Source organism: Centropristis striata, chromosome 1 (genome assembly GCF_030273125.1).
Source record: "Centropristis striata isolate RG_2023a ecotype Rhode Island chromosome 1, C.striata_1.0, whole genome shotgun sequence".
NCBI lineage: Eukaryota > Metazoa > Chordata > Actinopteri > Perciformes > Serranidae > Centropristis > Centropristis striata.
This window is the reverse complement of record NC_081517.1, coordinates 45027713-45040494: the sequence shown is the minus strand read 5'-3', so window position 1 is coordinate 45040494 and position 12782 is coordinate 45027713. Positions and strand designations below refer to the sequence as shown.

Sequence of the window (12782 nt, the reverse complement as noted above, 5' to 3'; positions counted from 1 at the left end):
TAAAGTTTTGGCTTTTACACAAGTTTCCATGTTCAATTTAATGCATCAACTCTTTTTCAGCAATGGTTAAAATCACCACGACCAAGTGCAGTAACATGATTTTACTTTTTTTGCAGAGATTTTGCAGATTTTGCAGTGTGCATTTTTAATGCAATCTTTTGTGTTTACTGTTTTTTTGTCAGATTTGTGGATTTTTTTTTAAATTTTTGTGTTTTTATCTGTTTTTTGTAATATTTTTATTTTTTGTGGGGTTTTTTTTTGTAATTTTTATGTTGTTTTTATGTTTTTTTTTGTAATTTTTTTATGTGTTTTTGTGTGTTTCTTATGTGTTTTGTGTTTTCATTATCTCTGAGCCAGAATCATCAAAATTGCAAGAAAAACAGGCTTGAAATATTTCACTCTATGTGTAATGAATCTATATAATGTATGAGTTTCACTTCCTGAAATGATTGATATTGACTTTCTGCTAATGTTGTGTCATTTAGTAGAAATTTCCACCACCAGATGGCAGCAGAACAATCACCAGCCTGTTTTCATCACTCGGCCTTCAACATGACACAAGATTCATGTGACACAATGAAAACCACATCAAACATGGCTCCTTCCACATACATTTGCTATATCCAATAAAATTAAAGAAGTTTAATATGAATTATAATAATAATAATAATATTATTAATATTATACACTTAAATATTTGAGTTTCGATGCAGCAAAAATAATTTTTAGGTCAAGACAACAAAATCAATGGAGTTAACTCAAATGAATTGGACTATTTGACTCTATATTTTAGGTTAGAATGACTTTTTGCACAAATGTTTGTTGTATTAAAAAGGAAAAATGATTTATGATAACAAACAAGCAACATTCGGTTTTACAGTGTACATATACTAATAATATATACTAATAATAAGTAATTTAGTTTTTTCAGTCATTTTGTGTATTTTTTGTCATTTTGTGTATTTTTTTTGTCATTTTGTGTCTTTTTTTAAGTAATTTAGGTTTTTTTCTGTAATTTTGTGTCGTTTTTGTAATTTTGTGTCTTTTTTAAGTAATTGAGGTTTTTTCTGTCATTTTGTATCTTTTTTTAAATAATTTTGTGTCTTTTTTTGGTCATTTTGTGTCTTTTTAAGTAATTTAGTGTTTTTTTCAGTCATTTTGTGTATATTTTTGGTAATGTTATGTCTTTTTTTTGGTCATTTTGTGTCTTTTTTAAGTAATTAAGGGTTTTTTCTGTCATTCTGTATCTATTTTTAGTAATTTTGTGTCTTTTTTTTGGTCATTTTGATACTGCCTCCAGCGGCCCCCAGGTAATTTGAGTCTGAGACCCCTGGTGTAAAATATTTAACACTATTAAAGATTTAAATTACACTTTTCAAAGTGTAATTTTAACTCAGAATCCGTCAGATTTATATAAACTCAGAAAAAGTATTAAATTTAACACTCTGTGAGTTGAATTAACATTTTGCTGCGTAATAGGAACGTCTCAATAAAGTTTTGAAAAAACAAAAAACAAACAAAAAACAAAACCACCCCACCTCTCGGCAGGGCCCCTGAGGTGGGGTCTTCAGGTGAAGCGAAGCGATCTCTGGCGTCGAAGAACTCCTCGTCAGAGCTGCTGTCTCCGAAGCCGGGCGGAGGCTGCAGGATGGGGACGGGCTCCAGATCCACCACCTTCTCCTGCTCCTCCTTCACCTCCTCCTCCTCCTCCTCCTCCCAGGGTTCTCCTTCGGGGGGCTGCTGGGGGCGGGGCAGGCTGCGGGCGCTGTCGGGGGTGATGTTGGAGCAGAGTTTGTAGTAGCAGCGAGCGTCGCTTTGGTCAAAGTTAAACACAAAGTCCATGTGGGAGGACGGGGAGGTCGGGGAGGGGGAGGGTGGTCTCCTCGACTCCTTCAGCAGCTTCCTCCTCCTCCTCCTCAGCTCCTCTTCTTCGTCGTCCTCCTCGCTGGCCTCCGGAGGGCTCGGCAGGAAGTCGACGAGGCGGGAGAGCTCGGCGAAGCACAGCGAGCTGTCGTCAGAGCAGAGGTTACCGGAGAGGTTACCGGAGGAACATTTCGGGGACGGGGACAGTTGGGGATCAGCTCCGTCCCCTCCAGACCTCCTCCTGCAGGAGCCTCCTGGACTCGGGAGGTGGATGAACGGGTGTGAGTGAGCAGGAGGAGGAGCGAGGAGGTGCGGCTCGACGTGGCGGTGGCAGTAGGGGAGGACCTGGAAGGGGGAGTGGCTGTGGGAGTGGGTGTTGGGGTGGAGGGAGGAAGAGGAGCACGTGAGTAAGTCGTCTTCCTCCAGAGCGTCGAGGGAGTCGCAGGAGGCGCTGGTGAGGACTCGAGAGTCAGTCTGGCAGGAGTCGGAGGCTTCTGATGCCGAAGGTTGCTCCTCTGCTCCTCGTGCAGCGTCTCCTCCTCCTCCTCCTCCTTCGTTTTCTGGATGTTCCCCACAATCATTATCCATTACTTTGGTCTGAGTTTTACCCTCCTGCTCCCTCTCCGTCTCCTCCCTGTGCTCTGATTCAGCTTTCTCTTCCTTCTCCTTCTCCTTCTCCTTTTCCTTTTCCGTGTCAGCGTCCTTCTCCTCCCGTTGTTTCCTCTCCTCCTCTTGAGGTTTATCAGCCTTTTCTTTGTCATTTTCTTTGCTTCTCCTTTTGTTTCTGTCTTTTCTTTTCCTTCCGTCCGGGTCTGATGAGGATCTGATTCGGGGGCGGGGCCTGTCGTCATGAGACACCTGGCTGACCAGAGCCTCCATGTCCAGGTCTGAGGACGAGTCCGAGTCGCTGCCACACCGGGACACGTAACCTGAGAACAAACACCAACAAAAAACAACAGTTATTTATTATTTATTATTATAACAGTGGTTCCCAACCTTTTTCTTGAGGGACCCACATTTTTACCATTGTAAACTTTGGCGACCCCCCATTGTCCATTTCTTTTATAAAGCTGAACTCAATGTGACTTTCATGGTACCCTCTCTTTTTCTTTTGGAGATATTCAGCATTTTCGTCTCCCTGACGCTTCGCCATTCTTCCATTAGCTCTGTGTTTCTGTTGTTAGGTGAGGTTACCTCTAGATGAGGTTACCGCTGGGTGAGGTTACAGCTAGGTGAGGTTACCGCTAGGGGAGGTTACCGCTAGGTGAGGTTACCACTAGGTGAGGTTACCGCTAGGTGAGGTTACCGCTAGGGGAGGTTACCACTAGGTGAGGTTACCGCTAGGTGAGGTTACCTCTAGGTGAGGTTACCGCTAGGTGAGGTTACCACTAGGTGAGGTTACCGCTAGGTGAGGTTACCACTAGGTGAGGTTACCGCTAGGTGAGGTTACTGCTAGGTGAGGTCAGCGCTAGGTGAGGTTACTGCTAGGTGAGGTTACTGCTAGGTGAGGTTACCGCTAGGGGAGGTTACCGCTAGGTGAGGTTACCACTAGGTGAGGTTACCGCTAGGTGAGGTTACCGCTAGGGGAGGTTACCACTAGGTGAGGTTACCGCTAGGTGAGGTTACCACTAGGTGAGGTTACCGCTAGGTGAGGTTACTGCTAGGTGAGGTCAGCGCTAGGTGAGGTTACTGCTAGGTGAGGTTACTGCTAGGTGAGGTTACCGCAAGTTGAGGTTACCGCTAGGGGAGGTTTTACGCTAGGTGAGGTTACCACTAGATGAGGTTACCAATAGGTGAGGTTACCGCTAGGTGAGGTTACCGCTAGGGGAGGTTTTACGCTAGGTGAGGTTACCGCTGGGTGAGGTAACCGCTGGGTGAGGTTACGCTAGGTGAGGTTACCGCTAGGTGAGGTAACCGCTAGGTGAGGTTACGCTAGGTGAGGTTACCGCTAGGTGAGGTTACCGCTAGGTGAGGTTACGCTAGGTGAGGTTACCTCTAGGTGAGGTAACCGCTAGGTGAGGTAACCGCTAGGTGAGGTTACCGCTAGGTGAGGTTACCTCTAGGTGAGGTTACCGCTAGGTGAGGTTACCGCTAGGTGAGGTTACTGCTGTGCGCTGTGACTCCAGTAAAACTCCTACATTTACATTTATTTAAGACTTCCAGCTTTTAGTCTGTAACTGGGGACATCTTTTGGTGTAAGCAGTATTATGGATATAAATGTGTACCTTCCTCAGCAGACACTCTGTGCTTCTTGAAGTCGTGAATCCAGGGGAAGATGTTGAGCGAGGGGTCAACAAACACTCGGCAGTAGCCCGCTATGAGACAGGACATGTCTTTGGCTGCCACTGACTCCAGTAATAACGTGATGGGCTGGAAGGAGACGAGATGATATAAGAGGAGACGAGGAGAGAGAGGGGATGGAAAGACAATGTCAGCAGTGGAAAAACACTTAGCATACACCATCCTGTTGCATCCAAGGGTCATAATAATATTGATGAAAAGGCAATTCTTCTTCTTCTTCGTCATGCTGAATGCTGCACATTGTTTACAGGAAGAGGAGCGCAAAGTGATGTCAGTAAGCAACAATCAGGACTAAAATACAGCGACGTTAGGTGGAATTCACAGTATTTTTAACCCTCTATGGTTCGGTGTCGCCCCCATTTTTGACCTGTCAAATTTCTACAATGCATGTTTTTGAGTGATGCAATACTTTAAATGTTCCCGCCTTTTTCCCATGGCGGTCTATGAGGCTGTTGGTGCGTGATGGTGGATCATCTGTGCGTCCTACGCCCAAACTATAACTCTGACAGCTTTACCACACCAATGTGAGGGAGAAGACAAATTTTTCCAGTTTCCAAATTTATTTTTTGACAAATTTTTCTCTCCTTCTGCACTCTAGCGATGATGTCATCCACTCTAGCCTCTCCATAGGGTTACATTGGGGGGACTTTTTGGCGTGTTTTTGCAGAATAATTTGAAAACCGTTTGTCGAAACCCTTAGAAAAGTCATAGCACACTTGTCATGGCCGAGCCGGTTGATTTGATACCTTTTTAGTGTATGTGAGACCAAAACTCTGGGAAGAGTAGTCGACTGAAAAAAAACACGGAAGAACCAGAAGAATAAAATCTAGGATTAAGCCCCGTGGAGAGTAGATAGTGTGCTCCTGTCAGATTTCTACAAGTCATGTTTTTGAGTGAGGCGATACTTTAAAAAAAAGAGGGAAGAGCATAGGGAACCAATAGCAATGCTTTAATGTGTCACATGACCTCCAGGAGGCCATATTGAAACCCTGTTTTGCAGACTTTTCCAAAGGAAACAGCTTTGCTATTTTGCGCCACAAAAAATCACTCAAAATGTCATTTCCTGGCCATTTTCCATCTGGAAAAAAATATATCCCTACTAATAGCTGAGTAAACCTTCAGTTTTGATAGTTTCACCCAATTTATTTTCTAAGTAAATAATGGAAACTTGTTAAAAATGCAACTGTTGGCAACAACGTACCTTTGGAGGGAGAAAAGACAATATCGGTTTCAAGAATCGGCCCAAAAAGAGTCACTTAGACACAAAAACCTGAGAAAATAGTGTCCAGGTTGAAACATACTACAGTTTCCATTTCAATTAAAACAAAGAGGCAGTTTGATTTGTGAGCTTCACGCTGAATCTCTTGTGACCAAACTGCAGGTGCATCAATCTGCACCAACAAAGGGAGAACACATTAAGCTAATTGGTACGCGGCCCAATGTAATCTACCTTTGTAGCAGCGCTTGTAATGCTGATTCAGTGAGTTCAAAGATAAAGTGCCTTTTGAAGATGTTTACAGTATTTATCTTCTGCCTGTATGTCAGCTGTGTGTGTGTGTGTGTGTGTGTGTGTGTGTGTTCGTGTACTTCCTACATAGTGAGGACCAGAACACGTTTTTAACCAACATAGTGAGGACATTTTTGCAAAGTGAGGACATTTCGTCCGGTCCTCACTTCTTTAAAGGCTTTTTTGAGATTTCAGACTTTGTTTTAAGGGTTAAAGGTTACATGATAATGATAATTAACTGAAACTGTATTGTGTGGTTACAAAACTAACTAAAATTATAGTGAAAATGTCCTTCGTTTTCGTCTTTGTCAGCTTTTTTCATACATAATGAAGATGGATCACACAAAGGAAATAAAGGCAAAATTTACTGTGACCTCTTTTAATCTCCCACCCAACAAATACCCCATTACAAAAAACTACAACTAGTAAAAACTAAACTAAAACCAGCAAACTCACTCTAAAAACATTAAAACTAACTGAATTTGAAGACAAAAAATCACAACGAAATTAAAACTAAAACTGATGAAAAATTCAAAACTATTATAACCTTGCAAGGGAATTCACTGTTACAATGAGGGTCCTCACAAAGACAGACGTACAAGAATGTGTGTGTGTGTGTCTCACCTTGATGTCCTGCAGGTAGATCTTCACCAGGCTCACCTTGTCCGACTCTGGCAGCAGCTCTATGCGTGTGATGCTGCTGAACTCCGTCAGGTTTGACAGGATGCTCAGCTTGTGGTTCACCACCTGACTGACCCCGTACCGAGCCCCCACCAGCAGGGTCACCATGGACTCACGGTCCTGGAGCTGGTGGGGGGCAGGGTTATTATAGTTAACGAAATAATGAAAACTAGAATTGACAAAACATTTTTGTTAACTGAAAATACAAAAGAGAGTTTTTAAAAAAAAACCGATAACTAACTGAAACTGTATTTTGTGGTTCTAAAACTAACTAAAACTAACTAAAATTATAGTGAAAATGTCCTTCGTTTTCGTCTTTGTCCACTTTTTTCATCCGTAAACCTTTTTGGTTGATATGAAATCTATTTCATCTATCTGGTTTTATGACTTAATAAACTTATTGGGGCTGAGATGGATCAGACAAAGGAAATAAAGGAAACATTTATTGTGACCTTATTGAATCTGGACCCAACAAATACCCCATTACAACACAACTACAACTAATAAAAACTACACTACAACTAATAAAAACTAAACTACAACTAATAAAAACTAAACTACAACTAATAAAAACTAAACTACAACTAATAAAAACTACACTAAAACTATTAAAAACTAAACTACAACTAATAAAAACTAAACTACAACTCATAAAAACTAAACTACAACTCATAAAAACTAAACTACAACTCATAAAAACTAAACTACAACTAATAAAAACTAAACTACAACTAATAAAAAATAAACTAAAACTAATAAAAACTAAACTAAAACTAAGCATTTTCCAAAAAAAAAAAAAACTAATTAAAACTAGCAAACTCACTCTAAAAACAAATTAAAACTAACTGGATTTGAAAACAAAAAATCACAACGAAATTAAAACCAAAACTAATGAAAAATCCACAACTATTATAACCTTTTTGACACCAAATCATTATCACCATACAATTAATAAAGGTTAACTTTCATAGAATTGCTTGACATTTTGAGCATATGCATCCTTTATAGATAAAATCAATTTTTATAACACCCATGGTCCTGAGGGGTCAAAAAGGACCCCATGACATAAGACAGGTTTTAGGACATGTAGAAAAAATTATTAACAACTTTTTTTTTTCAACCTTTCACAGCAACTCAAGACCAACAAATTGATACATCATTTTTATATTATTTTCATATTTTTTTCATTATTATTGGGCAATTTTAGTCAAATATACAAAATCAGGGCCTCATTTCAAGAGTTAAAAAAGTAATAAAACCTGAGTATTTTTTTCAATTGTAATAGTGGGGAAAAAATCTTGAAACTGAGTGAGTTTGCCTAAGAGTTGCCTTAAAAGGTTAAAGAAAAAGTTGTTAATAACGTTTTTCTACATGTCCTAAAACCAGTCTGTTATGGGGTCTTTTTGAATAGAATAGAATAGAATAGAATAGAATAGAATAGAATTCTTTATTGTCATTGCACAAAAATACAATGAAATTGGATGGCAGTCCTCTTGGTGCTTATAAATTAAAAATGAATAAATAAAGGCAAATAGAGTTCTAACATAATACAAGACAAAATAAAACATACTTGTCCAGCTATTCACAGACATTTTTGACCCCTGAGGACCATGAGTGTATAGTCGACTAACAAGGGTTAAACATGGAGACCATGACAGACTGAGACGTCACTAACAGCATCTCAACATAAAATAAATACAGCATAAACATCAACAGCCTACCATCATGGTGGCGCTGAAGGATTTCCCTCCGAAGGACTTGAGGTCGCTGAGCTCCTCCAGGTAGTTGATCCTGGTCTGGTCCACAGAGAGACCCTTCTGCTTGGGGTCGTTCTGGGACTGACTCTTCTTCATGTGGTAGCCGATCGCCTTCCTCAGGTCTTTCTCCCTCATGTTCCTCAGCAAGGTGGAGGACACAAAGTTCTCGATTCCCCACGTCTTCCTAAAGCACACACACAAACACAGAGTTAGAGTCAGAGTTAGGGCTAGGCGACATGGACCAAAAGTCATATCCTGATATATATTTAGGCTGAATATCGAATATGATATATATCCTGATATTTTTAGAGCAAAGTGAGAGCAAATGTTCAGTCAAAGTCAAATATGACATGTCACCAGTAGTTTTATTGATTTATTTAAGTGAACATAAATACTGTATAACAACAGGAGAACCTTTTTAAAAAAATAAAATAAACGCTCCATAAAGTGCACATTTAAATAAATCAAAAAAGTCTTAAATAAAAGCCTCAGCTTGCCTGGAGCAAGGATCACAGTGCAAAATTGAACCATATCGATATATGCGATATGGTCTAATTCCATATCACATTTAAAAATACATGGATATATCTTTTATATCTATATATCGCCCAGCCCTATCAGAGAGCTGAAACTACTTAAGGACGTGTGAATTTACAGTCAATATAAATGGAGTAGAGTCCCTTTTATTATCCCAAAGCATTTTCCTTCAAATGTTGAAATGCATCATTGATGCTAAGCTAAAGGGCTGAGTGCTACGAGACGAAAGTAACTGTGTGACTGTTAGCTGACAAAGAGTAAAATGTTAATTATTATACTTTAATTTAATGGATCTACACTACAGGCCAGAAGTTTGGAAGCAACTTAAATGTTCTGTTCACAATGTCTTTCTTAAGAACCAGTGTGTATTCTTTGTATTTCTGGATGTGTTTACTACATTATCAGACTTTCATTGAATTGAACCGTTTTCCTCCATTGACCTTTAGGTAAACATTGATGTTATCACACCATTACTGAATAAATGTTACCAAAAGAAAAGAAGTTTTAGGGTTGAGAAGATTTGGAAGAGTCACAACTTCAGTGCAAAAGTAAAAAACAAATCCCAGTTTGCATTATTCACTTTATCTCTTTGGCTTTAGAGAGTTTGGAGACAAAAATCCCAATAAATCTCAACTGTGTTCATATCTCTGACAAAAGAAACAAGAGTTCAGATTTATACATTAAGGAAAGAAGGAAACACAAAGTCTAAGCAATAAAAACCCAAAGAGCTGATCATTAGAGTCAAAATTAGCTCTTATTAGTGACTTTTTATATAATAATCATGTGTTTTTTGTTGCAAAGTATAGCAATGATGATCTGTTTTTGTATAAATTTGATCTTGCTTCCAAACATTTGCCCTGTAGTGTACATATGATTTAAAAAGTGTCTCACGTGATGATCTTCAGGTTGGTTTTTGGAGATTGTCCACAGCTCGCCAGTCTCTCCTGGATGTGCAGCGCAGCGAGCCGCAGCGCCGTGTTACACCTCATCTCTATCGCAAAACGCTCCTGGAGCACGTCATTCACCCCCTGAAACACACACACACACACACACACACACACACACACAGAACAAAACAATAAGAACATTTCTGAAGAAATGCTGAATGAAATGCTTGACTCTGGCCCGTGACTCTCTCCCTCTCATACAGTATTAGGTTATAATTTAAACTGTTTTCAAAATGGAAGAGGAAGAAGTCATGTTAGATAATAAAGCAGGTGTTGTGTGTGTTTGTCCATCTGTGTGTGTGTGTGTGTGTGTGTGTGTGTGTGTGTGAAACTGTCAAAATAACAAGAAAAAAAGTCACAAGAAAAAAGTCAAAATAACGATAAAACTCGTCAGTGTTAAACTGACAGTTTTCAGTTAGTGTGTGTGTGTTTGGGGGAGGCGTTGGTAGCTAAGCAACCGGGGCCAGGTGGCGTCCACCAATCAGAGCAGAGCAATCAACTGAAATCAACTGCTCCTGTGAAGCCACTGACAGAGAGAGAAACAGCAAAAAGTTCTCCTCTAACAGAAAGTATCTTAGTCCAACCCGTAGCTCCTATCATTGATCTGACTTCACTTTGAGCATCCTCAGTTCTTCCTGAACGTCTACATATGTGTTTTGTGAAGAAAAATTAATAAATAGTTCTTTTAGAGTGATCAGAAGAAACTGGTAGCTCTGCTTTCCTCCAGAAATGTTCCCTCCTTTTCCCCATGGAGGTCTATGAGGCTGTGGGTGGTGTTGGTGGATCATCTGTGGTCCTACGCCCAAACTATAACGATATCTTCCGCCAACATTCATCTTCACTGCTTTGCAGATGACACCCAGCTCTACATCTCCTGTAAGCCCAACACCACTCCTCCACCCTCCTCCCTTACCTCCTGCCTCTCCGATATCAAATCTTGGTTCACTTCAAACTCCCTAAAACTCAATAATGACAAAACTGAAATCCTCCTCGTTGGCACCAAATCCACTCTCTCCAAAGTTGACAGTTCCTCCCTCCAAACCTCCAAACCTCCAAACGGACATCTCTTCACCTCCCCTCCCCTCAGCTGAAGGAGTTGATCTCTTACCTGCAGGTAGAGGTACTCGAAGGCAGTGGGGTCGTCCTGCAGCATCGTCTGGAGGCTTTTGGGCATGAAGCAAACACGGAACAGACACCTGTAGTCATGGGCCTCTTTCTTCTGGACCACCTGAACACACACACACACACACACACACACACACACACACACAAATTAAACTCCCTTCCAAATGTAGCTGTAGCGTAGATAGATTTAGATGTAAATAAATATAAAAGAATGTAAAATAATTGTTTTTAGTGTGAGTTTGTGTGTGTGTGTGTGTGTGTGTGTGTGTGTGTGTGTGTTCTTGTACTTCCTACATAGTGAGGACCAGAACACGTTTTTTAACCAACAGAGTGAGGACATTTTTGCAAAGTGAGGACATTTCGGCCGGTCCTCACTTCTTTAAAGGCTTTTTTTTTTAGATTTCAGACTTTGTTTTAAGGGTTAAAGGTCACATGATAATGATAATTAACTGAAACTGTATTGTGTGGTTACAAAACTAACTAAAATTATAGTGAAAATGTCCTTCGTTTTCGTCTTTGTCAACTTTTTTCATACATAATGAAGATGGATCAGACAAAGGAAATAAACGCAAAATTTACTGTGACCTCTTTTAATCTCCCACCCAACAAATACCCCATTACTTTGAAAAAAAAAAATTCACAACCCAATTAAAACTAAAACTAATGAAAAATCCAAAACTATTATAACCCTGCAAGTGAATTCACTGTTCCAATGAGGGTCCTCACAAATATAGAAGTACAAGAATGTGTGTGTGTGTGTGTGTGTGTGTGTGTGTGTGTGTGTGTGTGTGTGTGTGTGTGTGTGTGTGTGTGTGTACCTGCTGGATCCTCTCCTCATCATGCAGCAGCAGTAGTTTGGTGATGCTGTGTTGCTGCTCCAGCACCAGAGAGAAATGTTGGATGTGGCTCAGAGAAAGTTTCTCCTTCAGTGTCATCACGATGTCCTGAACACAAACAGATTAAAGAGAGAGACAATATTTCATAACATCAGGGACATACCTGCTGAGGGGAGCAGACCTGGAGTTTGAGAATCTGATGTACAGTTAATCTAATAGTGATAGAAACTGAGGGAGCAGTGAATCAGACTTGACATTCAAACCAATATTTTCTCAGTTCAGTTCAAGGTGCTGCACCGTCTACATTACTGGAAGACTTCCTGGCAGAATGTAGCCACACACTGACCCTTGTGTGACAGATGAAAATGCTTCCTGTGACTCTATATCATATGTTCTGGGGTTGCCCCTGCCCCCACCTCAATATGAAAGTTTAATGTTCGTGCGAGTTTGATACGAATCGCACTTTTCATTGATGTGTGCGGAGCTGAACGAACCGACCAATCACGGTGGGGTATATTGCTCTCGGGGGCGGGACATCGTCTGATGAGCATCTTCAAGCCCTACTGAGGGTCTCAACTGCTTCCTCCCTTAAGCCAAATGTGGCTCAGTTATTCCAGAGGAAGCGCTGCCAGATCTCTAGCAGCAAGAAGTAGGCAGAAGAAGCCATGTTTATGTTCAATGTTCCATTCATGTTCAGAAAGTTAAATGTTAAAGAACTGTTAATACAGACATTTGAATCTGAATAATAATAATTACATTTCTCTAGTCAGCAACTATTTGTGCTTTCTTCAGTCTTCTATATCTGCTGTATTTTTATTATTATTATTATTATTATTTATTTAGTTAGTTTTTATTATTATTATTATTATTATTATGATTATGATTATTATTTCCATTTTATTTATTTATTAATGATTGATTTATTTTTTTCTTATGAATTTGTTAAATTTTTTCATCCTATTTTGTGTTAAAAAATAAAAATAAAGACATTTGATGACATTGGAATGTTTTTGTAAGAGCTTTTTTTGTGGAAAACCTGATGCGGCCCCGCCTCACCCAGACTCTACCTCCAGCGGCCCCCGGGTAAATTGAGTCTGAGACCCCTGCTCTAAACTATTTAAATAAATGTGTTACTCCCTGCCCCCTAATTGCCATTTTTGGTGAAACCTCAGAAAACATATCTATGACTTTTACATTTACATTTAGTCATTCAGCAGACGCTTTTATT

General features: G+C 39.9%; 1 protein-coding gene across 1 annotated transcript in view; it reads right to left on the bottom strand.

Annotated features, from left to right (window-relative positions):
• The window catches only part of LOC131973584 (FERM and PDZ domain-containing protein 1), a 38034-nt gene that overhangs the window by 5437 nt on the left and 19815 nt on the right, over nucleotides 1–12782 (bottom strand). Inside the window, exons 7-13 of the mRNA XM_059335652.1 lie at nucleotides 11537–11662; nucleotides 10702–10821; nucleotides 9538–9674; nucleotides 8074–8293; nucleotides 6296–6478; nucleotides 4089–4233; nucleotides 1539–2792 (exon numbers count right to left, since the gene is read on the bottom strand). Coding sequence (XP_059191635.1) covers nucleotides 1539–2792; nucleotides 4089–4233; nucleotides 6296–6478; nucleotides 8074–8293; nucleotides 9538–9674; nucleotides 10702–10821; nucleotides 11537–11662 — 2185 coding nt within the window. The remainder of the gene's footprint in view (nucleotides 1–1538; nucleotides 2793–4088; nucleotides 4234–6295; nucleotides 6479–8073; nucleotides 8294–9537; nucleotides 9675–10701; nucleotides 10822–11536; nucleotides 11663–12782) is intronic.